The 26,813-nt window shown below is 38.5% G+C and overlaps 3 protein-coding genes across 6 annotated transcripts in view; all 3 read left to right on the top strand.

Moving 5' to 3' along the window:
- Positions 1 to 5,397, top strand: part of LOC147162856 (latent-transforming growth factor beta-binding protein 2-like) — a 95,286-nt gene extending 89,889 nt beyond the window's left edge. For both annotated transcript variants that reach the window (XM_086094738.1, XM_086094737.1), the window contains 2 exons: positions 1,043 to 1,192; positions 2,561 to 5,397. In XM_086094738.1, coding sequence (XP_085950864.1) covers positions 1,043 to 1,192; positions 2,561 to 2,736 — 326 coding nt within the window. In that variant the 3' untranslated portion in view covers positions 2,737 to 5,397. The remainder of the gene's footprint in view (positions 1 to 1,042; positions 1,193 to 2,560) is intronic.
- A 1,006-nt stretch (positions 5,398 to 6,403) lies between these two features.
- On the top strand, positions 6,404 to 14,016 carry pomt2 (protein-O-mannosyltransferase 2). 2 transcript variants are annotated; one of them, XM_086095328.1, is made up of 21 exons: positions 6,404 to 7,070; positions 7,140 to 7,224; positions 7,313 to 7,417; positions 7,547 to 7,655; positions 7,736 to 7,844; positions 8,582 to 8,741; positions 8,818 to 8,924; positions 8,992 to 9,074; positions 9,259 to 9,368; positions 9,449 to 9,515; positions 9,588 to 9,648; positions 9,727 to 9,805; positions 10,765 to 10,916; positions 10,973 to 11,064; positions 11,149 to 11,225; positions 11,293 to 11,364; positions 11,441 to 11,500; positions 11,590 to 11,695; positions 11,922 to 12,062; positions 12,141 to 12,252; positions 13,498 to 14,016. In XM_086095328.1, exons 1-21 carry the CDS (start codon positions 6,784 to 6,786, stop codon positions 13,601 to 13,603), a joined length of 2,280 nt encoding a protein of 759 aa, XP_085951454.1. In that variant the 5' UTR covers positions 6,404 to 6,783; the 3' UTR covers positions 13,604 to 14,016. The 2 variants fall into 2 exon arrangements, with proteins under 2 accessions (XP_085951454.1, XP_085951453.1); XM_086095327.1 differs by having other exon boundaries at positions 9,588 to 9,805.
- Positions 14,017 to 14,867: 851 nt separating this feature from the next.
- Positions 14,868 to 26,369, top strand: lin52 (lin-52 DREAM MuvB core complex component). Of its 2 annotated transcripts, none has more exons than XM_086095330.1 (6): positions 14,868 to 14,998; positions 16,013 to 16,087; positions 16,177 to 16,214; positions 16,291 to 16,357; positions 16,516 to 16,599; positions 17,203 to 17,351. In XM_086095330.1, coding segments are annotated over exons 1-6 (285 nt in total). In that variant the 5' UTR covers positions 14,868 to 14,979; the 3' UTR covers positions 17,205 to 17,351. The 2 variants fall into 2 exon arrangements, with proteins under 2 accessions (XP_085951456.1, XP_085951455.1); XM_086095329.1 differs by lacking the exon at positions 17,203 to 17,351 and adding an exon at positions 26,002 to 26,369 and having other exon boundaries at positions 14,870 to 14,998.
- The last annotated feature ends 444 nt before the right edge of the window (positions 26,370 to 26,813 follow it).

Raw genomic sequence — 26,813 nt, 5'->3', positions numbered from 1 at the left:
CTGACAGATGGGCCAACTATGAGGGAAAGTTTGTTTTTAATTGTGCTACTTAATTAACCATTGTATTTATTACTTATTTTAGTAATAATAAATCAGATCTTGTGTAAATAATTTAGACTTTTTTTTTTGACATAATTTTTATTTTTGTGCTGTCAAAGTTAAAGCGTGAATTCATTGATTAAACACACAAAAAATCACATTCATCATGTATTAAAGCAGATTAATCACCCTGTTAATTTTGACTGCAAATAATCCTTTATCTTGACAGCAGATGGTTATGTTAAAGGCAGCACAGGTTGTGCTTGAGCAATAAAGTAAAGCATTTAATAAATGTTTGTGTATGTCATTCAGAATATTTGTTTATGTCAAACTATTGTTTTTTTGTTTGTTTTTTCATTTTAAATGATGCAAGTAATTAACTGATTAAAAAAGAGGAGGATAAGAATGTGTAGTTGATCAAAAAAATGTTGAAGACGTCATAACATTAAATGTCGAAAGAATTAACAAAAAGCCTTTTAATTAAGCGATTAATCGTGATTATTCAAAATTCTAAGATGTGATTAATCTGATTTAAAAATGTAGTCATTTGAAAGCTCTATTTTTTTTTAACGACAAACCAATTATTAGATAAAAAGATAAAATAACCTTTATAATCAAGTAATTTATTATCCTAATATTGAATGGTATATTTGAATCATGAATACATACAATACATACATTTTAATTACCCACCTTTAAGAGAAAATGGCTAAACACTGCACCAAATATTACAAGAGTCTTGATCATGTAAATGCTCAGTTAAAGACGGGATTGTGCCAAATATGGCTATACTTTGCCAACTTATATGACATAAGACCTTGATTTGCAAAAGAAAAATTGCCTTCCACAAAAGTGGAAGATTTGTCCAAGAAGTCTTGATAAGATCAACAATTATGATTCAAGGAAAAATCTCTTTTGATTAAATCATTGATTGAGATAAAAAAAAAAAAAAAGTTTTTAAAGCTTATATTGATTCATTCACACCCCCTCTTTGTATTTTCAGAGCGCTACGATAGCTTTGAGGGTCTCCAAGCAGAAGAATGCGGCATCCTGAACGGCTGTGAAAACGGACGCTGCGTCCGCGTGAGGGAAGGCTACACCTGCGACTGCTTCGACGGTTACGAGCTGGACCTAAACAAGATGGCCTGCATAGGTGCGCTTTTGCCCTCATATCTGACTTGTAAAACCACTCTTGAGGTGTGGGCGGAGGAGTCGGCCCGCGCCTCAATAGGGCTCTGAGCTAAACTTGATTTTGGGTCCTGCTATTTCCGCCAATAATATTGATTATTGGCCCTTACAAACAAGGTTATTGTTTACAAAACTAACTAAAATTAACTATAATTATATTTTAGTCTTTGGTAATTAATTTAATACATGAGCCTTTGGGGATGATTTTAAATGTGATTCTAAGTATATTTATTTCGATATTAACCAGAGTAAAAGCGTTTGAAAGTGTGTCACACAGAAGTGATGTCATCTAGCAGCAGCCAATAGAAAAGCACCTTCAGATGACGTCGCTCTGCGGCGACAAATTTGCCTGCTTGACTTTTGGCTTTTAATTCAGCCGAAATGCAACGCTAGGTAAGAAATGGGTTACTTTTTGAATTTTCCCATGGTGTTTTTTAAATATTGCACACAAGTAAAAAAAATAATAATAATAATAAAAAAAGAAAAAGAAAACTAATCCTACAACTAAACTAAAACTCAGCATTTTTTTTAAACTAAAACTACTTTTTTTTTTTTAACTAGCATAACCACCCTGAAAACAAATTAAAACTATTTAAATTTTTGAAAAAATCTAAACAAAATAAAAAGTAACTAAAATGAAAATTCCAAAACTATAATAACCTATTATGAACTCATTCAACAATAAAAATAAATAAATAAATAAATCAAATACTTAAATAAGGGTGAAAATGAACAGAGGTACCTGAAACAAATAGAAAAAATGTTTTTCAAAAACAAAGATGAAAAGCTAGCTCTTAAAACAGGCAAAATGTGCAAAAATTTGCAGGGGGGGGGGGGGGGTGGACTTCCGAGAGTGAGCGTGCACTACATCAGTCTGTTTAACTCTCTCTCAGAATGTTGAAATCAGACTTTGGTGCTCTCTCCCTTTGTGTTTAAACCTCGTGGAGCCATGCTTGTGATTTATAGCAGTGAGGCAACTCTTCATGCAGCTCAAGAAGAAGCTTTGCGTTTAACAACCTTGCATTAGCTTGTGTTTTATGGCCATCTAATGAAAGCCGTCTACTCCCCTCCAGCATTGTCTGTTAGCCCACAATCTGGCTGCTCCCTGCCAAGAGTAAGCCCTTGAATCTCCGGCCACTCGCTCCATTACATCGGGTTTTTATATCTTTTGAGTGTGTTCTGTTTTGTGAAAAAGTGAGACTGTCTTGTTATGGAATGCGATGATGGCAATATGCCGTCTGCATACGAGCTTCAAGGTCGATTCAGAGTAAACGTGGTGCCGCGCATGCTAGCCCTTCCTTTTATCTGCATATCATGTGCCCTTTGCCCGCAGACATAAACGAGTGTGAGGACATCAGCGACATGGTGCCGTTGTGTCAGAACGGCCACTGCAGCAACACGGAAGGATCCTACAAGTGCACCTGTTTGCCCGGCTTTGTGGCCTCCCCCAAGCCACACAAATGCATCCCGGCCATCCCGGCGGCAGAGCTTAAGGAAACGGGGAACTGAGACCAAGGACGGGCGAGCGCTGATTTCTCCTGCTTCCTTCAATGTTGAACTTTCACCCCTCCTCTGGCTTTCTCCTCCTCAGTGCCTGGCCAAATCACGGCGAAATGTCCAGACTCCGACTCTTTGCAGAACATACATTTGCATTCGGCTCACACGACATGACGAGGGATTCTGTGGCCTGACCTTTTTCATTCTGTAATAACACATTTTATTTTCTCTTTCATTCTTTTTTAAAACATTTTTTTAGAATTGTGTTATTTATTTCAAGCCCATACTTGAGGGTTCGCTGCATACTCCAGCTTGCATGTTTAGTTCAATGAAGACAAGAATTTGTTTTCCAACCTTCACTGAGCCAAAGCACATACAATACGTTGCATCGGAAAAATATCACAGCACACCACCAACAAAATGTCATAAAAAGTAACAGCTGAAATTAATGTGGGTAAAATCAGTTGCACTTTCAAGCCCCCCCCCCCCCTTTCAACTTCAGTTTGAATGTGATTGGTTAATTATGAACGCATTCAAATTTTCAATTATAAAAGGGTGTGCACACTTATGCAACCACATCTCACGTGCTAATGTTCTTATTTTTCTGTCATTTAAGATGCACAGGTCACACTAATGGTCCAAAAAAATTCTTGGCATATTTTTTTTAAATCACCAAAATCTGGCATTTGATGAGGGTGTGTAGACTTTTTATATTCACTTTAATGACAATCTTGTCGCAATTAATCTGGTGTGTTTAGTTCACCAATCTTCCATTATTCACCGAAAATCTCACCTATTTACTGTTATCGTGGGCAGGCCAAAGCCATGTCTAATATAAAAGTATTTCTTCTGTGCCATCTTGTGGCATCAAGTTGAAGAGCCTCGTGTAGTGCTTTGCTGCCATCTTGTGGCATTTTGAAGTGTGTTGCAAATAACGCTCTATTTGCAGATTTTTGCTTTTTGCAGCCAGGTTCAGGTGGACACAAAAGTTAATTGTACCATTTCATGGAAGAGAGAGAGAAAAAGCGTCTGTCACTATGTCGCTAACAAAAATATGTTATTTGTACAAAAATTTAAACCAATTCTGTGAAATTGGATCGTTTCCCACGGCAGAGTGTTTGGGGATCACTACTCTAAATTGTCCGTAGGTGCAAATGTGAGTGTGGATGGCTGTTTGTCTGTGTGTGATTGACTGGCGACCAGTCCGGGGCGGACCGGCCTCGCCTTAATACAACTGGGAAAGCTCACCCACAACCCTAATGAGGATAATCAAACGCTATAAAAAATGGATGGATGGCACTTACATATGTCAAAAAAAAAGAAGCAAGCAACTGATTTTCTTATCCTTCATTCCACTTCTTTTCTCTACATTAAAATGGAGCCGAACAGCAGCGTGTGGAATGTGCGGACCAAGAGCTGGGAAGACAATGCAACCAAACGTTTCAAAAATAAAGACTTAGCCGCCACCTTTGAAGACTCGAGATGTATATGAGGATCTGATTATATGATATTCTGTAATGGCGCAATCATTGCCTTCCTCTGTTTTGACCACTTTTTTTTTTGTGTTTTTCTGAAAAGAAAATCAGACTAACAGTATTAACTTATTTTATTCTGTTGACAAAGAAGCATGCTTCTCGAAAGTGTGATGCTACGTTTTAGTTTTGTGTCTAAAATAACCCCCGATTGAACAAATATCACTGCTTTTTAGTAAAAAGGTTGCTTTTGTGTAAACAATTCAATCAAATGTTTCATTCCTAAGACAAAGGCTCCGCTGTAGAGGTTTGGTATATTTTGTACAGCTCTTAGTACTATGTTTGTTTTTGTTTTTTACATATCCTTTTAATGCTCCCTACATTACACGACCAACTTTTTTTTTTGTTTGAAATAAAACACAAAATCTAAAATAAAAAAAGATATTATACCTTTGTAGATTCATACATCTGTAAAAAACAAACAAACTATTTTTTAAAAGCAAATCTTTTTATGTGTGAGGAGAGCGGCTGACACTGTACCAGAGGAACTGTGTGTATAACCTGCCCTGTGGAGCAGAATATGAACTATATATATTTTTGGGGGAAATGGCAGCACTGTTCTTAATCTGATGGCAGACATTTTCCATTTCTTTGCAAAGACAACACTTTTTGAATTGTAAGCACCGACTTCTGTATGTTACAAATTTATGGTTAAATATTATTAATTGTGAACATTACTTCTTATGTTGGTTTTCTGAGTCATGAATGTATCATAGACAGCCTTGGCCTACTTGCTTTTCTTTATTTGAACTTTTTTTGTGTGTGGTTCAGGTTTAATTGAACCATTTGTTTAACTGGCACCTGGCAAAACACAATCATGGCAGCACATACATATAAAAGTTGAATTCCAATCTCCCCTTAACCTGCATTAATGAACTTTAAAAGCTGCAATTGCGTAAAAGTTTCCATGCGATGTGCACTGTACTTTGATTGTGCTGCTCTAATTATCACCTGAACCAGACGGGAAGTCTAACATTTGGGTCAAAGTTAGAACAATCGAGGCCCCTGTAAAACCCGCAAATAGCCTAATGATAATGTTTCCTCGTAATGCTGGTGGTCATCGGAAATATCACACTCATTCATTTTGTTTACCTCTTGACTGTAATCACTGTCAGTCATCCAAATAAAAATGTAAAAAATAGACATCTGTTTGGTGTTTTGTTACACGGAACACATTTCATTACTGTGCCTTGTGATTTATTTATTTATTTATTTATTTTACTAATTTGGTTATTTTCATATATTTATTTATATACAGTAGTCCAAATAGGCAGGTCATGCATTTTAATCATTTTTATTTATTTTATCAAATCCATTATATTACTCAATAGACAGGCTTATTGGTTATTTAGATCTATTTATTCATTTAGTTCATTATATTAACTTTTTTTTTTTACTTATTTCATTCAATAAATATTGAATATTATAAGTATAATATCTTTTTAGTTATGTATTTTGTATTTAGTAGTAGGCGTTTTTGACTTATTAATAAATTAGGCAATTCATGTTTTGACTGGTTTAGTTTAAACTATTTATTTAGTCAGTTACACTATTTTTTGGAGGGTTTAAAAAAAAAAAGTAATTTAAGTGGCATTTTTTCATTTATTTAAAAAAAAAAGTTCGATTTACGCAGTTATTTAAATATGTTCATTTATTTAGTCGATTAAACAATTATATTCATGTATTCTCTTAGTTATTTTTATTTAGTCAATAATACTGAATACACAGCTAACACCAACAAATTTGAAATAAGTTAAACATGACGAAAACATATTTAATCTAATTAAAATCCTACTGTAATTAAAAGATAAGCCCCAATAATAATAATAATAATAATAATGATAATAATAATAATAATAATAATAATAATAATAATAATAATAATAATAATAATAATAATAATAATAATAATAATAATAATAATAATAATAATAATAATAATCGACATGAACCATTATGTTGTACGGCCATCTTGTGGTCAAAAAGTAGCTGCACAACGTTGTCTTGCGATTGGTTAGCAGGGAGCGACTTTGTTTAGCGTGTAGACTCATGGGATATGTATTCTTTTGGGCGTTCTGATAACGGAGCAACTGTAATAGCGTACTACAACTCCCACAAATCATCTTTAACCCGGCGTCACTGTTTCTGACGGCTCATTCTAACATGCCTAAACTGTATTTTGGTCGTGGTCAACACAATAATACGAGATAATAATGATTTTAATAAATTAAGAAAGATAATGATAAATTGTATTAAGCACTAACGTGATTGTAGTTGTCTGGAAGGACCAGTTTTGTCGAGCAACTGGATTTAAACACGCGACCAAGCTAGGATAAGTATGGTATAGTTTTATAAACCGTGTGACGCATTCAGGGACAGCACTGACACACGTGGCCGTCAATAGAGAAATATTATGATACTTACATTGCAGTATCCCTGCAGGCGATATGATTAAATTGCATTGTAAACACTAGCGTTCGCCTTGTTAGCTCGACATTTCTTATGGACGTTTTGTTCTAGCATTCTAATGGAAAGGGAACGATGCTCCACACAGTACCACATAGCAACGGACGCATCAGTAATAAGACACAGAAAGACTTTTCAGGCATCCACTCCTCCGTCTACTGACAAAACCCCCAACAAGGATGGAAACTTGACAGAAGATGACAATCAGCAAACCAATGGGAGTTACTCCAGAAAAAGAAGAAAAAGCTCCACCAGTGCTGAGCCCACCAGCAGAGGATTTCTTCTCCTGGTGGCTGGACTGTCCTTCTCCACACGCCTCTATAAAATCAAAGAGCCTCCACATGTGTGGTGAGTTCACATGAAAAAGGTCTCTTTATTATTTTAGGTGCTTATTGTGGCTCTTCTGTTGTCTTTAAGCTGGGACGAGACACACTTTGGGAAGATGGGAAGCTACTACATCAACAGGACCTTCTTTTTTGATGTCCACCCTCCTCTGGGGAAGGTGAGATCGATTGACTACATTTTACGGCAGAGAATGAAATACAGGTACAACAATTTGTTTGTTTTTCGTTGTTGTTGCTGTCTTCCAGATGCTGATCGGACTAGCCGGATACATGAGCGGCTATGATGGCACTTTTCCATTCACAAAGCCAGGAGATAAATACGAACATCACACCTACTGGGGGATGAGAGGGGTATGTTACTATAGGAGACTTATTTTTCAGTTGCTTGTATATGTATCTCAAGACACCACTGTACTGAAAGAGCTGCATAAAAAAAAAAAGTCTGCCTTTCCAAACATAATACATAGTGTTTTCCTTCAGTTCTGTGCTGGCTTAGGCTCCTTTCTCCCCATCTTTGCCTACCTCATTGTTCTGGAGCTGTCTCACTCTCACACAGCCGCTCTTATTGCTGCCTGGCTGCTCATATTTGGTAAGGTCCCAACGAAAAAGTCAATTCAGTTTCCTATGTCAGTTATCATTCAATTCTTATGGTCCGCTTCTTCCTGGCAGACACGGGCTGCATCACTATTTCTCAGTACATCCTGTTGGACCCCATACTCCTGTTCTTCATCATGGCAGCAGTGCTCAGTATGGTCAAGTTCAACCAGCAAAAAGACAGGTTGCCTATCTTTTGTGTTACATTTTTCCTTCAACAGTTTTGAATGTAATATAATTGTATCCAAGGCAGCACACTAAGCAGTATTAGGGCTACACTAAAAAGAAAAATTACAAGTTAAAATATTTTATGTTACATACTATTCGACAGAATGAAATGTTGCTTTTAAACAGTTTTACCTTTGGACATTTTTTTTAATGTTAATTTTATTCTGGTACAATTGCACTTCTCATGCCTCGTAATATTGGGAATTTATTTTCTTAAAATTATGCTTTATTTATTTATTTATTTATATATTTCAACTTTTTTCTTGTATTTCAACATTATTCTCTTAAATTTACCTGAGTTTACCTGTAATATTACAACTTTATTGTATTCAAATTACAACTTTTAAAAATATTATTATTATTATTATTTAATTTTCTTGACGCCGGTTTTTTTTTTGAAATTTTTTTTCTTGAAGTATTGTGAATATATTCTCTAAAAACAAAATTTTAAGGAAACAACTTTACAGTTTTATTCCCTGAAAATTGCTCAATTCTTCTTAATAGCTCCAAGTCTTTATTCTGAAATCTTGTAGTATTGTCTTTTTTATTTTATTCTAAGAGTACCGTTTTTTGTTGTTGGGGTTTTTTTTTTTTTCAGTGTGGCCCTAATACGTTGTCTCAATCTGTCAAAAATGAAATGTACATATTAGTCTGTTACTAACAGAGAATCCTGTTGGCTCATCTGTTTTCCAGGCCCTTTACTGCCCCTTGGTGGTTTTGGATGCTACTAACTGGTGTCAATCTTGCTGGAGCTCTGGGGGTGAAGTTTGTTGGTCTTTTTGTCATCCTGCTGGTGGGTCTGAACACGGTTTCAGACCTCTGGAGGCTTTTAGGGGATCTGGACCTATCACTGGTAAACACCCGCATGCAAAATACGAAAGTAATGAAGGTGTCGACAAGTATGACGTTATTGTGTTTCTTGGCTTTAGGTGGACGTCACAAAGCACTTCCTGGCTCGGGTTGTGGCGCTCATCCTGCTTCCCGTCTTCCTCTATATTACAATATTTGCAGTCCATTTTGTGGTGCTGAACAAAAGGTGAGTGTGAGCGTTGGATGCAGTTTGTTGTTTCGCATTACATCATTTGATATATCTTTGTTATCAGCGGACCAGGAGACGGGTTCTTCAGTTCTGCCTTCCAGTCTCGTCTCATTGGGAACAACCTGCACAACGCGTCAATGCCTGAGTGTAAGTGTGACGCAACTTTTATTATGAGAAACCACATGAATTTGAAAAAAAAACCTGCAGAATTTCATTTTTATGCCTAGTGAATTTTTAAGCGGAAATGAAAAAAGCTGTTTGGATCAAGTTTTTTTGTGGAAAGAAAGCGTTTGTTGTTTATGTGAGGGAATGTGTTGTTTATCTTGTGCAGACCTGGCGTATGGCTCCACCATTACGATGAAGAACCTTCGCATTGCTGGAGGTTACTTGCACTCTCACTGGCACTTGTACCCAGAAGGAGTTGGAGCTAAGCAGCAGCAGGTCAGGAAGACACTGCAATGTATGTGAATATACTTTTACAGAGCGTCTATTAAATGCTGTATTTTTTCCCCCCCATGTAGGTTACAGCCTACCTGCACAAGGACTACAACAACTTGTGGTTGGTTCACAGGCACAACGATACAAACTGTAAGGAAACCACCCAACCTGTAACTTTATTTTCCAATCATAACATTTATGTCACTTGTTATTGTGTTTTAGCTCAATCCGAGGCCCCTGATCTGGTTCGCCATGGTGACATCATCAGATTGGAGCACAAAGAGTCAGTACTTAAAATGGAAATTGCTTTTTGTATCGATTGCTGTAAACATGTAAGTAACACTATCCCCGGTTCCTTCAGAACAACTCGAAACCTTCACAGTCACCTCCACGAAGCCCCGCTGACCGCAAAGCACTTCCAAGTTACGGGGTATGGCATTGTGAGTAGGCAACGTACCACCAATGTTCAATCTCACACGCATTACACTGGAACCATCAAATCGGATCACAATTTGTTCCGTCGCGCTAGTTGATTTTCAAGCTGCTATAATATTATTTGCGAGTCATAAAGTAGCAAATTTGCGAGAGAAAAAAATCACAAATTTACGAGAAATAAACTCAAATATTTGAGACATTATTAAAATCCGCAAGAAAAAACTCAATTTATGAGAAATAAACTCGACTATTTGCGACATTATAAATTTGTAAGAAAAAACTCACAAATTTACGAGAAAAAACGTGAATATTTGCAACATTATAAATCCCCGAGGGAAAAAAATCACATTTACGAGAAATAAACATGAATATTTGCGACATTATAAATTTGTGAGAGAAAAAACTCACAAATTTACAAGAAATAAACTTGAATATTTTCAACATTATAAAGTGGCAAATTTGTGAGATGATGACACAACGGCCCTACGCCGAAAAGTAGGCATTTTGCACACTTGAAAATTGTGACTTCCGAGTAGGCCACTTGTATTTCTTGCAAGTTTCTGATTGTTTTTCTCACAAATCTGTGTTTATTTCTTATAAATTTGTGAGTTTTTTCTCTCAAATTTGCCACTTTATAGTGACGCAAATATTCAAGTTTTTTCTCGTAAATTTGTGAGTTTTTTCTCGCAGATTTGCTACTTCATTATGTCACAAATATACGAGTTATTTCTCGTAAATGTGTTGTTTTTTTCTCTGACTATTACTAAAATAATATAATATGTTTTGCCCCAATACGCCATCATAGCTCTGTCCCCATCCCACAGCTCATTTTTTACTCATAGTATCCATCTGTGGTGGCATTCCAAAAAATACATATTCTCCGGCGTTACTATGCTCCAACACAACAATTCCATCCTTGTAAGTCTGAAATAACTCATTGCAATTTGGACCCGTCTGTCATTAGAATCATACCGGCGACAGCAACGACCTGTGGATAGTGGAGGTGTGCGGTGGGCGCAAAGGTGACCCGGTGAAGGTGCTCCGCAGCAAAGTTCGCTTTCTGCACAAAGCCATCGGTTGTGTGCTCTTCTCCTCCGGGAAAACCCTCCCCAAGTGGTAAGGTCATCCGCTCGGACCGTCGAGAATTCAGAGCTGACCACATTTGTGTTCAGGGGCTGGGAACAAGTGGAGGTCACCTGTAGTCCTTACTTGAAGGAGACTCCCAGCTCTCAGTGGAACATCGAAGATCACGTCAATGCCAAATGTATGAGCCACGTTTCTGTTTCTTTTTCGAATCAGGCATTTACTTTTTTTCTTTTTTTCTTTGCTGCTTTTTTGTTCTTGACAGTGCCCAACATCAGTCTGTCAGTGCTGAAGCCTCATTTTTTAGAGATCCTAATGGAGTCTCACATTGTGATGATAAGAGTAAGTGAAAAAAGAAAGTATCATGAGGTTCTCTGCAAATGTAATGAAACTTTTTTTTTTTTTTTAGGGTAATAGCGGTTTGAAGCCTAAAGATAACGAGATGAACTCCAAACCTTGGCACTGGCCCATCAACTACCAGGTGAGCCTTGGTGAAGTGCGTAAGTGTGATTTGCATCAACAATTTCAAGTAAGCGGTGCTTGTCTCTTTGGCGAAGGGACTGAGATTCTCAGGAGTGAATGAAACAGAATATCGTGTGTACTTACTTGGCAACCCGGTAAGTAATTCAGCTTGACTCGTTTCATCCTTTGCGGGTTATGCCTCATCAGCACACATTCACATGCTTGTGGTAAAATGTATTTGTAGGTGGTCTGGTGGCTAAATCTGGCGAGTTTGGGATTATATCTGATTTTGGTGGCAGTCGCTTCAGTTGCCTTTCAAAGAGGCATCTCAGTGGGGCAAAAGAGAAGAGGTAGGATTGATTTGGGAGTACTTGGGAATAGACCAGTCCAATTTTCTCATCTTGCAAACGTCACATGACCATACTCCATGTTTTCCACGCTATTCAAATGTACTGAGATTAACTCTATGCCATTTTAAATTTGGATTAAAACCTGAGTAACACAAGTCATACTGTAGCTTGTGCATATACTGATGTCAGATTTAAAAAAAAAAAAAGCTCATTTTCTGGTTTCCAGGTCATTGTTTTGTGCTCATGAGGGGAGGAGGCCTCCTTTTCCTCAGCTGGCTCCTGCACTACGTGCCTTTCTACACTATGGGCCGGGTTCTGTACTACCATCACTACTTCCCTGCAATGCTCTTTAGCAGCATGCTGACAGGTAGCATGTCGCATTACAGCGTGCCCACTCATTGTGCTTGAGAGGATACAAACATGCAGCAATGTTTGCTGATGGCAGGAATTACGTTGGATTTCCTGTTGAACATGGCCGACCTTCTGCTCCGTCCACCGTATTGCGACTGGCTGCAGAGAGTTGGGAAGGTGTTATTTCTGGTAATTGTTCTTTTCAGGTGAGGCCAAATAATGGGTTATTTTCTTGCTGCACTTATTTGTTGTTGTTTTTTAATGGACGAATAGGTTAGGTCATTCTTTGATGAGATGGGGGAACAAAAAAACAAAAAATAGGACTTCAAATGTGCATATAAAAATAGTTTATTCAAATAATAAAATTATTGATTAAGATTTTTCAATGTTGCGATTTAAAATTCTATAAATAATTTTATAAAATTATTTTTTTTCCTTTTATTTTTTTAAATATTTTTTGTGTGTGAAATTATTTTTGTTTTTTATTTAATTTGCAAGACATCAATTTATTGAGATTTTCATTACTACATTCTACAAACTGGATAAAAATTAAGAACTACATGTGAAACATGTAGAAGTGTCAAGTGTAAAAGAGTTTATTTTACCAATAAAATAATTGGCATTAGTTAAAAAATAATAAAAAAATGTTTAATTATTTTATTTATTTTTCTTAATGAAGAAATGTAATTGAAATAAATGAATACTAAATAAATTAATACATTTCAATTAAACAATTTTGAGGAAAAACTGCTACATTAATATAAAAACTATTATAGGACATTTGATGATAATAATAATGACAATAACAATAATAATAATAATAATAATAACAACAATGGGGAACTTTTTTTTGTCTAAATTCCGGATAGTTTTATACTGATTAAAACAAAAACAGTCATGCTGATTCCAAAATTGCAGTCAGTTTTTTTTTTCTAGCATGTCAAGTTTTTACTCTACATCTTACATTCCAGACGAGCAAAATTCCACGGATTAACTTTAGCAAGAAGATCTGATTACGATTGGACTCATCTACTACACAACGTTTTTGTGCAATCATAATTGAGGCAGTGCAGTGAGGTTTATGCAGCTCCCAATAAGTCAGTACTGCCAATATCTGCAAACAGAAAGATAGCACAGTTGGAATTAACCTTGCAACCATGGGTGAACCGTTGTAAATGTAATTTTGTTCAATTTTTTTGTTTTTGTTTTTTGTGTTCTAAAATTGTAACTGTAACTATTGCATCTTAGTGTTTTAGTTACATACACATACATTTATTTAATATATTTTAAGAAAATGGTGATTCTTTAGCTGAAAAACTTGATAATTGGTAGCCCGGATTAAACAATGGTGCGGGCCAGATGTGGTTCACGGGCCATACTTTCCCCTCTTCTGAATATGTGTAGAATTTTTTTCATGTAGCTTGAGTAATGACTGTCTTCCTCTTTGCCAGTTTCTACCTGTTCCACCCACTCACGTATGGCATGACGGGACCTCTAGCACACGAGCCGGGCAGCTCCATGGTCGGACTGAAGTGGATGGAGTCCTGGGAGTTCTAACAAGTGAAGATGACATAAAAGTTATCAAACAAACCATTTTGAGCATAAAGGACTTGAACTAATCCGTCATTAATTTCACAGTCTTACAGTGTTAATGAAAATGTTTTGTCACAGTACTGTATCCTGCCAGGGTTTGTTTGAGTTTACTGTTTTCAGCTTGAGGACTTGAGGCTACACGTAATCGGCGGCAAGCTATCGCACATTGCGTCATAATTCTATTGGATGTGGTAAGAATGATCTTAAGTGCCTCGAAAATTCTCAAAGTAAGACAATAATTTCTTTGGTAGTAGTGTAGTCAGTTCCAGACCATTTATTTTTATTCTTATATTGATCTGGAGTTTTAGTGATATAGCTTTATGGTGATTTGTATGCATAGATTACAGTCCATGTTAATAAATTATGATATTCTTTTAGCCTGTGCATTCTAGTACTTCAACTATCATGAGCTAAACCCATTTCTCAGTAGCCAATCACACTGCACATATAGACCAACAACCGTTCACACTGACATTTACAAGTACAACTATAGACGATTTAGAGTTCGGTACTGTAAAGTAATCCCACATGAGTCCTGCCACAAATAATGAAAACGTGAGTACTAATTGATGCTCCACCACAATGTTTAGAATTATGATTACAGATGAGTTTATTTCAAAAAGCAGAAGTGACTGTTGGCCTCCATGTGGAACTTTCCTCACAACACAACCCAAGCTAAATTGAGCTCCTCCACAACACAAAATCTTTTTTTTCTCAGAATACTTCATAACACGACTTCCCAATTTAGACAGGGCCTTGGTGACGTCGTAGGACGTTTCAAAAAGCGCACAATCCCAAATAGGTGAGATTTACGGGAAATAGCTGGGGAAAGGTTCTTCTAAATGACAAAAAATATGAATTTGTAATTATTGAAGCACAAATACATAAAGAAAAAAACACTTATTGGAATAGTAAGTATATGGAAGTTTTTTTTAATTGTATTTTTGACTTAAATTATATTTATAAACATCCAGTCTGTGATGGGAAGTAATGAGGGACTAATACGTAATTACTGTAATTAAGTAGATTCCCCCCTTCTGTACATTTAGAAACAGATCTGTACTTCTCATTTGTCAAGATAGCCTTGTTACTTTTCCCCCCACCTCCAGGGGTGATGACAGATTGATGTGTGCAAAAATGCGTTCGTTTTGTAGGCAAAAGTGTAAATAAATGTTTACTTTTGTACGTAAATACATTTCAGGGTCTTTTTTCACAGCCACCTCTGCTTACAATCCTTTTGGTATAATCCTAGAGGCAGCTCAGGAGAATTGCACCCTGAACTTTGCTTGAAAAACACCAGCTGCTAATTGGTTGACTTTAGTCACGTGTTCATTTTGAAGATGGCGTCTCCAAATGGAGGTAAATTCTAATTCTTTACCGAGACGTTCTGTGTCTATGTGCGTATTTCGTTATCGTTTCGTCCTCTAGCGCATCTTCGACCTCACTTAAGCGCCATAACGAGTCACAGTCTACTTGTTCGCCGTGTGTGTCTGCTGTTCAAATTCCTGCTTTACTCGAACGCTTCAAGTGGACTTGGTGTTTTGTCAAATGTTCGTACAGCAGCAACAGTGGACATTTGACACACGCAAACAGCTAAATGTGCTCGTTGCTTAGCTGCTAAAAACGTAAGACTCTGCTGCTTGTGACACACTGATGATAAATCAGTGAGTTACATTCTCGTTTAACGGCGTGTATAAACTATATCGACATAAATGTTCGGGTTATCAATTAATTTGGAACTTGATTTCTGTTGGCGTAACGTTTTTGTGTGAAGGCTGAAGGCATTAACCAAATTTAATTAATTTTTTTGTTAATTTTTTTATGATACGCCAATAGCACTCTTTGAAACAACAATTAAAATGTTTAATTTTAAATATCCTGGTTAGTGCCAAATTTGTGTGTTTCACAATTGTCCAACTATGTATTCATTATAAGGAATAACAGTCAAATGCTGGGGGTTACTATTACTAATTTGTTCAGGTGTAACCGCCTCACACTCTTGCCATACAGTTAGTCCATAAACAAACACAGTGCAGCTCAGCTTCTGTCTAGGCTAGCAGACCGCATGGCTAATAATAGGGTTTTTTTAGGGGGGGTAGAGTTCCAAAATTGTTAACGCATTAGAAATTACATCACGCGAATGTGAATGCATAAAATAAAAAAAAGTTGTATACTACAAGTGTTGTGAATTGTTAACTTGCATGAAGCTAGAAATGGCTAAGCCTTGATGTTCACTAGTCCATGGTAAGACAACTTATACAAGGAGAAATGTCAGCTGTTTCTTTTTACTGCTGTTATTTAGTGTATAGTACTGTAATTGATGCCTCAATAATAAATCCATTCAAATCGCATGCCATTTTCTTGTTTCGATAGGTGAAGATTTTGAAACCTCGTTGCTCAGTTATGAGAAACTGGACAGAGCGTCGCCTGACCTTTGGCCTGAGCAGCGTAAGGCCTAATGTCCTTTTCGGTTATTTTGCATTGTCTTGGATTTTGTTGTTGTTGCTTGTTTCATTCCAAGTCTCCTTTTTTTGCAGTGCCTGGAGTTGTTGAATTTGCTGCATCTTGTAAAAATGTAAGTTCTAATCCTGCTTTTCCACCTCAGATCTTTTGACAGGTTCTTCTAATCAAATATTTGTTTAACTCTACAGCCCATCACAAATTCACCACCCAAGTGGATGGTTGAGCTTGAGAGCGAGGACATTGAGATGTTGAAAGGTAATGCATTAAATAGTAGAATACAATACATTGAAAGAGGATATTTATTATGACTTCTTGGCTTGACCCAACTCAGAATTTACCTGGAAAATATTGTGTGCATGGAAAATGAACACTATGCAAGGATTAAATGTGTGTGTGGGGGTTTTTTTCTGCAGAATTGGGTAGTTTGACAACAGCCAATCTCATGGAGAAGGTCAAAGGCCTTCAGAACCTCGGTTATCAACTTGGTTTAGAAGAATGTAAGTACCACTAGCAACTTGAGCTAATTGCAAATATATTTTAAAATGTAGGATTTAATCTTTTTTTTGTTTTTACTTGATTTAATACATTGAAGTATTTGGCCACTAGATGGCGGCTGTTGCCTTAAAATTGCAAACCGTTAGTACAGCTTGATCCTAGGTTAAAATGTGTATTTGCAATGAGCTTGGTCAAACAAGTTGACCGTCAAAATATAAGATTTAGGTCAATCTTGTTACAGCGGAAAAGGTTAGTAACACAGGCACGACTATGAGTGCTGATAATAAAAGTGCCTGATGCATGTGATGCATGCAAAATCGAGTTTTTAATCCTTTCCCCTTTTACTACCTCCATTGTCATAATCCCGCTGGAGTGTGGATTAGAGAGCTATATCTAAGTGCTTAAATTTTGCAAAGAGAAAATGGCTGTTTATTTTTCCAGTGAAATAATGAACAAACTGAGATGGTGACAAACACCGCCTCTTTCATGAGGGTGGTTTTTGACTTGATTATATATTAGATATATTTGTATACAGTGGATGTAAAAAGTTTACATGTATCTATTTAAATATCTGTTTTGTTTTGTTTGTTTGTTTTGTGATATAGAAAAAAGGAAACCAAGATGAATCATTTGAAAACTTTTCCCACGTGGTGACTAGGCATGGGCTGATATTAGATTTGGACGGTATGATAACCGTGAGCAAAAAATATTGTCACTGTATCACTGTATTAAAATTACAGATCTAAAATGTCCTTTAAAAAAATATTTGGGTAAATAAAAACTTTTTTTTTTCATTCAACACATTGTATTTCATTTTTAAACAAAATATAGAATATTTGGTACATTAAGAAACGTGTACCATGCTAAGTTTAAAAAAGAAAGAATGTCAACGTTAATTTATTTTAATTCTTCTTAGCAAGTCACAGTGTCCCGTAACTGTTTAGCAATGTTTTAGAACAGACCCCAGTTACTCATGTTGTCGTTGCGGACACGCTTGCACCTGCACGTGTTCAGTGTTCCCTCGTTTCTCGCGGGTCCATCTTTCGCGCCTTTGCTGTTTTGCGGATTTTTTACAGCCCTCTTTTTTTTTTTACATTGTGCTTTTTGGGGGGGGGGGGGTTACAGTGTTTGCACGCGCCGGCTTTGGTCATAGCAGCTTGTGTATGAATTTACTCCTAATGTCTTTATTTTCTTACCGTTTGTTCACTTAAGTGATTGAAAGTGCATCAAGGGGGGTGTCTGTATGACCACCTGTCAGGACATTCCGATTCATACTCAGACTGCAGTATACAAAATTAGCTAACATTGATAATACCCTGTGTTGGCAATCATAGATGTGCTGTTGTGGTACATTTGTTCTGCTTTGCATTAAGGTAAGGTAAGGCAGCTTTATGCATATAGTTCATTTCAACACAATGTACTTTATATGATTAAAAATACCATGTTTGAAAGCATGTAAAAAAACAAATTACAAGGGGGGAAAGTTACTAAAATAAAATTGTATTTTAAAACTACTTTGAATGTCCTCAATTGTAGGCATGGTGGGAATATGGACTTAAAAATATTCACACTTGGGGCTGACTCCACTTCTGTTGGCACCTTATTCCATTTGTGTGTAGCATAACTGCTAAATGCTGCTTCGCCATATTTGCTTTGAACTCTTGGCTCCTCTAATTGACCCGAGTCTGTAGACTTCAGAGCCTTCCTGGGTTTATATACCATTAGCATTTGTTTGATGTATTCAGGACCTAAACCTTTCTCTGCTCTAAAGACCAGGAGCAGTTCTTAAAAGTTTATTCAACAACTCACTGGGAGCCTTTAGAACTGGAGTAATAGTACAAGTAGACACATTGTACTTAATCGTCCTTTTTAAGTGTAAAATTATCCCAAACTTTTGACAAGCAGTGGGACGTGAGTGCAGTCAGTGTGGAAAAATTATCACTTTTGCATTAAGCGATTATTGTAGTCAAATTATTCAATGACTGGTTTCAGCTAACAAAGTGAATACAAAGATAAGGATGTTTTTGGATTGTGCAGCTTTTCTTTACTATTGCTAACGTGGAGTCGCCCGTATTCTCGTTGGCAGAAAGATGTTTGCTGTCATAGGTGGCGGACTGCAAGATTTGCAATCCTGTCATGTCGCCGTGCTTGACGGGACGCAATGATGGTTATTATTGGTGTCGGAGCTGCCCTGTAATGGGAGGCCTGTTTAAGGCTCTCTGGTTTAATTTTCTCCTTTCCCTGGCTGTCAGCGCAGGCTTGTAAATCGCAGCTACTTTTTCATCACGTTTGCCGTCTTGCTTAGGACCCCGTAAACGAGACTCAGTCGAGAGCGAGGGTGAGGGGACGGCGTTTACTGGCCCTCCTTCCCCCATTGGCATGTGGGCGATTAAAAAAGGAGGCCGCTTAATGGTCGGGGGCAGGCACAATCAAGTAGTGAAAACTCACCCGGCTGCATGAGAGTTCGAAAAACAACCTGAGCCAGTCTTACATAAAACGCATAAAAACCATTCCCTTGAGCTCATGATATAGCAACTGAGCCCGTGTTGATTTTCGTCCCTGTACCCCCATCATACTCTCATGTTAATTCATCAGCATGCATGCACTGGGAGGATGTAGCACATCCTAAGCGCCCCCACCCGGCCACCCGTCCACTTCTACCAGTGGCTCCAACAATGGCTGCGTGTGACGCTGGCCTAGTCTATTCCCATTGGGGCTTGACGCGTGCCTCCTCCTCGGGCCCAGCTGTTACTCCTCCCCGTGATGAATGCCTCTGTCGCGGGCCGCTGAGTGTGGGCAACAGGCCCTGCGTCTCCAGGGAAAGCCCAGTCCTCTGATAAGTGCTGTTATTGGAGGTAATTGAAAGCTGAGTGTTCCTTTGGGAGGCTCAGAAGGGCCTGTTTTTCTGATTTTGCCGAGGTGGCGATGTTGGTAGTTTATGGTGTTCGTTTGCTCGAGGCATCGCTTAAACTGGAAAACATGGTTTTAATTAAAAGTATCTAGGCCTGGCTTTGCTTATTAACTGGAATTACCTTTTATTTGTTTCAAGTCTCAAGCGCCTTCAGTATCATCCCTTAAGAATACTGGTTGACTTAAGGCCTTTATTAAACTATTTCAAACCCCTACACACACGCGGGCCCCACCCTTGCAAACACTTGTAACACTTGTACCAAATGTATCTTTTAAAATACAAAATGTAATATAAATACTGAGCTGCTCATTATAGGCTGCGTTATTAAATTAATGTGAGCGAATGCGCGCTTCGCACCCTGGCAGCACATGAGGAGGAGAATGGTGAAACATCGACTTAATAACTACGTTCAAGTTTTTCTTTTGAATTTTAAAATGGCTTGCGTTAACCAGAAACTGGTTAACAAATGTCACAAACTAAAATCCACGATAGAGTGAATGGCCAATAACCAAACCGCAAAGTAGCGAGGGAGCACTGTAGTTAGTCTGGGTTGAAGTTGTTGTGAGTGTTTTCATTTTGTAATTAAACACGAAAATGTATAACAAAAAAAAAAATATATATATATATATATATATATATATATATATATATATATATATATATATATATGACAATAATAACAGCACTACCAATTCCAATATCTTGTGTATATGACATCATTACCACATTATGTCATGGTAGAATGTGTTACCACAAAACACACTGCCTGCAGAGCAGACATGACAGCCGTAAAGCTGTTGTTTGCTTTCGAGTTTAAATGGGAGGTGGTGAAGTTTGCCACTTTTTCTCATTCAAATACACGAGTCAATGGGAGCAACATTTCTGGCCTAACATATTTTTTTATTAGGAATGTGCATGACAGCATGTTGAACATCGCCAAGGCCACATAAAGAAATCAATTGTTGTAGAAAGTAGATATCAGACCAACTCTGAATTGTTAATAGATTAAAGTAGAATCCGAGCAGCCAACAGGACCACCTCTTGCCCCCCCCCCCCCCCCCACACACACACACCTCCTTGATGCCGTCCTATGTAGTCCCACACCAGCCCCTGTTGCTTCTGCTTATGTGAAGGTGAGCCTGAAGGTCACCCTGCCCTGACAGTTCCTAATAGCCCTGCTTTCGGCGCCTCCTCCTCCTCCTCCGCACCCCCAGGATCAATCTCCGGCCTATTAGAAGAGCACCGCCGTTGAATATGATTGCATTCACTCGGCTCAACTGGCACTAATGTGCCGCCATCAATCCATCAGGGCGGGCTGACCAAAGGACGGGCGGTTATGAAGTGCCTTTGCTGACAGCCGCTGAATGAGGATACCTTTCTTCGCCCTCTTCCTCTTCCTCTTTACCGCTCCTAATACGCTCGGCTCATCTTTTCACCTCTAGCCAATTTCTTCACCGGCTCTATGCTATAAATGGCCGTGTGGTTTACTACAGAATCTGGCCTCTCCGTTATGTAGCTTTAGCCTTTAAAATCACCTGGACTGCTGTTTGATTTCAAATCGAGCGGCCCGTTGGATCATAATTTGGCAAACGTTTGGAAACCAAATGACCCGAATGTGTGCAGCAGGTTGCGGCTGTGTCTGCAGCAGCCTGTTCATATCGCAGACAGCATCAGTGTTGGCGCTGTGTGAAAGGAGAAGCGGCAGAGCTTTATGAACACACACACACGGCTCCTCGTCTCTGCCTGCCTGCTTCCTCCCTGAGCAGATCGGAAATGACACCTCATTTCCATAAAGGCATTAGGAATTCATTGAATTTTCCTTCCCAGCTAATCATAGTCCGGGTGTAAAACCTTTTAGGCTTTTTAATGAATGATTCTTGACTGATTGCCTATTAATAAGGACACCTCTTGAACAGGCATAGTAAGGGGCCGGGGCTGGGAGGTGCAGGTGTTTGTTTTGGTGTGTGTATGTGTGCGTCAATGAGGCGAAAATGCGCCGAGGAGTCGCCTCCCCCCTCCCCGCCCCGACTGGGACATAAAGAGGAAGCAGTGACTCCCTTGGGAAATCACAGCTCGTGTCTGCATCTTAAATATCCCTGTGAAGTATCAATAAGTGGGTAATTGAATTTTGAACACAAACATGAGCGTCAGGTGTATGCGTGGCTGGATGGGGGGGCGCTTGAATGTGTGTGAGTGTTTCATCTCCTCTGTGCCGCACCCGACCCCACCCCACCCCCCAGGGAGGAGGGCGCCGAAAGTGGATGTTAAACCCATTAAATAAAGCTTACAGGCCGTAATAGCTGAGCAGCACTTGGAGACGGGCAGCGAGGGTCAGATAAGTCCTCTTAGCTCTTAATGAAAGTGAATCCGGGGCAGACGGGGCCGGGGTCCAGGACTCCTGTTAACCCAGGTGGTCATCTGTCTTTGGGGCTAACAGGGGTCCTGCCAGCTCACTGGGAGTGTGCCGCCCACAGAGGTGCGCGATGGGTGTGGGGTGGTGGAGTGATGATTACTCTCATTTCATACACAGGGGAATTGCGTTCAGGGGGGGGGGGGCTGTGACAATGACACCCAGATCAATCACCATAAATGCGCACAAGTAAGATGTTCCGCTGCAGCGTTTCCTTTTCATTTACATTCCAACCACTTGTGATTGACTCCAAATGAAAATGATTTAATGGCACACAATGCAGAGAATACATTTGAGTTGTGACAGAATTTCTTTTTTGCGTATAACCCCATCCAGGTATTTTTCATTTCGAAAAAAAGCCACCATTTTAAAAGCCGGCAGAACACATTCATCTGTTTGCACGTAGAGTTTAATCTTCTTAACGACAATGTATTCACAGGTACAAATAGTTAGCCCCCACTTTGGCGATAACCCTTCCAAGCTTTCTTTGCGACTGAGTGGAACCTCCGAAGTCAAAAGTAGGGAGGGGAAGAAAGAAAAAAACTATAAACAGTTTTTGTTTGTTTGTTTTTCCCCACCGCAAAGGGGCAACTGTCATGGTCAAGAATAAAAGCGAACTTACTGCAACATTGAAAATGGGTACGGATGGCTTGGCTGTTCAGTACATCGCTAAAGCAATAATAAGTTCATAAAAAAAATAAAAAAAAAGTATCATCATAGTTAATGTTGAATACATAGCAATACACAGTTAATTTCCTTTTACACTTGTTACAGTTAAGAATATTATTATTGCATAAAATTAGTGAAGGTTTGCCTGAAAGAGATTTGACATATTCTCAATTATTCTAACTGTCCCCGAAAGGATTGTTCGACTTTGGAGGTTCCCTCTATATTTGTAGCAGGAAATAATAACAAATTGTTTCAAGGCAATAAATGGTGGAATGTCGGTAATTGCATACAGGGTACCGTTCCCCGATGGAAGCGCGTACCAGGTAAATGATGATGAGATGGCGCCAAATCAGCAGGGCAAGAAACAAGCCCTGGCAATCCATAAGGTGTCATTTAGTATGGATGGCAGTAGTAACAAGATGCTGATTAACTTAGTGCAAAATTAGTAATTGACCTTTCTAATCAACTAAACAAATCTCTAAGTTCCCCTAATCAGTATTGATCTCGCCTGTTGTATGACAAAGCGTGTGTGTGTGTGTCCGTGTTGAATGCTTTCGTTTTAGAGGCAAGCGATTATGATTGGAGTTTGTCCGTCTCGCGGGCCTGTCAGCTCCGTCTTTGATCTTTTTTGCATCATTTGTTTTTGAGCCATTGTATGCTTAAAAAAAATAAATCTAGAAAGGATCGAATGAAAGCTGTCTTATTCTTAATTCAACTCATTTTGCTGCCATGTGTGCTATTAAAACTAATCTATGAGCCTAAATCGAACTGAACTGAATTCGTAAAACTAAATAAATAAAAAGTAAAGTAGTTTTTATGCACAAAAAAGTCAGACAGCTTCTCCTTCACAATTACACAAGCCACCACAACTAATTTCCCGATATTAGCACCTTGGTTTACACTCAACATAAAAGTTATTGCTTATGACAAAAATTACTCAATAGCCAGTCGGAGTTTCTCGACAGGCTGCACATGAAGACAAAGTGTTGATTTATGCAATGAATTGTAATTAATGAGACTCTTGGCGGTGTTGGGGGGGCCTCGAGAGGCGTGGCACCTTCAGCTCGGGCTCATCAAGAAAAGACGAGAGGCGAGAGAGATTGCGACCCCGTAAATGAAATGTAAAAATTAACTGCTGCATAACTACTTCTCATAAGAAAATGCAGGTTTGGGGTCATCCCAGTGTAATTGCGTTCAACCATTTTTGATGACTGTTTCAATCAGACGTGTCCTATGCATGTCCAGCTGTGCCCCAGATGTTTCGGCCGATGGGAAGAGATGGCAAAGTGCAAAATTAATTTGTGGCGTTTGAATTAGCATCATCTTTAACCTAATGGCAGACACCTCAAGGTGACGTGGCGCCCACAAGAGCGAGCGCCATTTATAATTCCATACTGGGCACCTCTTCAGAATTACCAAATGGGTCCAGCTTTTTCATTAGCCGCCATGCACAGCAGGAGGAGGAGGAGGGGTCTCTTTTTTTTTTTTTTTCAGCAGAAGACAGTTGTCTTGCAGGCATTATGAAGGTGGATGACATTCCGCTTAATGCCGTTTTGGAATCAGTACTCACTGATGCCCCGTACATTTATATTGTGTGATGTGCAAAATGAAGTCACGGAGGTAATTCCAGCTCAGCAGCTCATAAAAGCACCAGCGGAGCCAAGAGCTTCTTCTCATCTTCAACAAAGAGTGATTACGGTGCCTGGGTGGTGCGTCTGCAGGATTTGTGAACTGAAGTTTCCATAGGTGCACAAATGTCTTTGTAACGATTGGGCACGCTCAAAAGACAACTTACAAATGGTGACAATTCTGGTATTGATTTGAGTGCTACCTGTCTAATGCGCTTCTGAAAACATGCACTTTTTAAGTACGACCTCAACACATTGAGGTCATTGGTAACCTTGCCAGCAAGCTGGGTTCTCACAGTATTTGTTAACAAATACTACAAGAATACATCTTGTACTGCTCCCGCTGATACGTTCGCGACCAACCTTTTTTTTTTTTTTTTTTTTGTCGGACCAATCAGGCGTTCTTCTTTTTACGCATTCTTTTTATTACGTATTTCAATAAAATTTTATATAAAAGAATGTTAAAGACTGGTTTTATAAAAACTGTATGTTGGGATAAGCCAAAAGTCACAAAAACAAATGTTAGTCAAAAATCACGAGAAACATTAGTCAGGTTTCCATCCAATTGTTTTGGGAAAAAATTTAAGCAGATTTACTGAAAACGCGCAAAACGGACATGCGACTTATGCCAGTTTCCATGTGTTCTTCATTTGCGATTATTGAGAGAGGACTCCGCCGCTGTAGGTGGCGGTACACACCATTAAGGGATGTGATCCACCAGTAATTTAAGAGAAGAAGAAGAAGACCAGGAAGCGACTGCTCCGTGTGATGACGTCGTCTGATTTTGCTTTTGTAATTCTTGATAAACCAAAGCGTTTCTTTGCTGTTTTCCATCTAAAATAGCATTAATATTAGCTTCTTTAATTAATTCCCAAAATATTAATGTTTCGTCTATTCCTCAGACATACCTTACTTTATTGTCCGCCATTGATTTGGGACTTAATATCCGGTTAAAACGTGCAACGTGTATCAGGTCTTGCCAGCGATTATTCACAAAACCCGTTTCGGGGTTTCCATAGCCATAATTCCCATTTCCCTTTTTTTCAATGCACGTGAAAATCCATCCCTTCTAAGCGTAAAAACCTTTTTGGGGAATTTTGGGGCCGTTTTCAAATTTCTGGCGTTTCCATTCACTTTTATTCTCGCATTTCTTGAAAATTCGAATAAAAATGGGTGGATGGGAGACCCAACTATTGAGTCATGCAATAAATCAAACCACCCATGTCAAGTCATCATAACTTTTTCCTCACCGATATGAAACTTACAGCTTTTCAGTCAGCCATTATTCCATCTTAAATCATTCGATTGTATGTTTCAGAAAATCCCGATGGTGTATGGCACCGGCGTTTATACTGTATCGACTTCTTTGTTGTCAGTTTGCTCACACGTGATCATGCCCCCTTGATTACATGATCAAATTAATAGAGACATTTTGCCTTTCAGTATTCCGCTCTCTTATCTTGATGTTTTGCATACATACATAATGTTCATGCACGAGCACATTGCAGTGCTTGTGCAATCAAGCGGATCACAGGGCGCCGCTCTCTTTTTTTTCATGTTGTTTACTGTGTGGCGAATGAACAGATGTTTGTGTAAATTACCTTCTCAGTGTGACACTGCGCGTATTAAATTCATGCTTTGCATCACTAATGGCGCGGCTGAAGAATGGATGGAGCTGCAGGCTAATGTGGATCACAGATTGTCTGAAGTTGCTCGCTGCAAACTTATCTTGATGTGGATCTTTTTTTCCTCACACCTTTTTAATTTCTTTTTCTTTTTTTTTCAGCCAGAGAAATGACCAGAGGGAAGTTCCTGAACATCTTGGAGAGGCCGAAGAAGTGACGGGATATGACTTTTTTTTAATAGTCCCCTTCCAAACTTCTGTAAGATGAATTCAACTAACTGAAAAACGAATGCCCCCAAAATATTTTTTTAAATAAGAAGAAAAGATAACTTGCTAATGTAGAGAACCAGTAGTAAGAACAGATGAAAACGTTTTTCTGGCTGTGGTCCGAGAACCATTTATCGTTATATTCTATTTTTATTTACTTTGCACTTATTTACAAGACTTGCCTATGGTCAATCCTTTTTATTTATACTCATTTCCTTTTCGATGATGCATTAAATGTTGCTGCTTGTTTTTGGTATACTGTATATATGTATTTATTTTTAATTAGAAAGGAACTTTCAAGTGATTCAAAGTCCACAAAACGCGAGTTTGAAAGTGAATGTAAAATTAGGGCAAAATTTGTCTCACAGCGCTTTTCACTTTAATGAGCTTTGGAAAGCAAAACATTGCGTAAAAATAATATTTCTCATTGTCGTCACCTATAATCAGAGTTGACATAATTACTAGGACCATTTCTCTTCTAATTAGCACACTTCAGTGTTGTCGGAGCGAGCGGTCAGGCAAAAAGAATCAGACAGGCATGCCGAACAGGACACAAAAAGAAGTTGGTCGGCCATAATTAGGTAAGACAATGCCTCTGACTGTTCCCGGCTGGAGATGTCGCTCAGTCTCGGGCCGCTCCCTGCCAACAAGTTACACTTCTCCGGGGCCTCTAATAAGCCCCCAATCGTCTTTTCCGATTCACACGG

This window comes from Leptonotus elevatus, chromosome 14 (assembly GCF_054856555.1).
Source record: "Leptonotus elevatus isolate MCC_2025b chromosome 14, RoL_Lele_1.0, whole genome shotgun sequence".
NCBI lineage: Eukaryota > Metazoa > Chordata > Actinopteri > Syngnathiformes > Syngnathidae > Leptonotus > Leptonotus elevatus.
The sequence above is the reverse complement of the archived record's forward strand: the minus strand, read 5'-3'. Positions and strand labels throughout refer to the sequence as shown.

What these genes read in the sequence shown, in the direction of transcription:
- pomt2 (XM_086095327.1), top strand. Translation starts at nt 6,784, where the DNA reads ATGGAAAGGGAACGATGCTCCACACAGTACCACATAGCAACGGACGCA. An exon ending in CAGGCACAACGATACAAACT is followed by an intron (nt 9,516 to 9,587) that starts GTAAGGAAACCA and finishes ATTGTGTTTTAG; the next exon opens with CTCAATCCGAGGCCCCTGAT. An exon ending in CTGGTAATTGTTCTTTTCAG is followed by an intron (nt 12,253 to 13,497) that starts GTGAGGCCAAAT and finishes CCTCTTTGCCAG; the next exon opens with TTTCTACCTGTTCCACCCAC.
- lin52 (XM_086095329.1), top strand. An exon ending in TGACCTTTGGCCTGAGCAGC is followed by an intron (nt 16,088 to 16,176) that starts GTAAGGCCTAAT and finishes CTTTTTTTGCAG; the next exon opens with TGCCTGGAGTTGTTGAATTT. An exon ending in GGACATTGAGATGTTGAAAG is followed by an intron (nt 16,358 to 16,515) that starts GTAATGCATTAA and finishes TTTTTTCTGCAG; the next exon opens with AATTGGGTAGTTTGACAACA.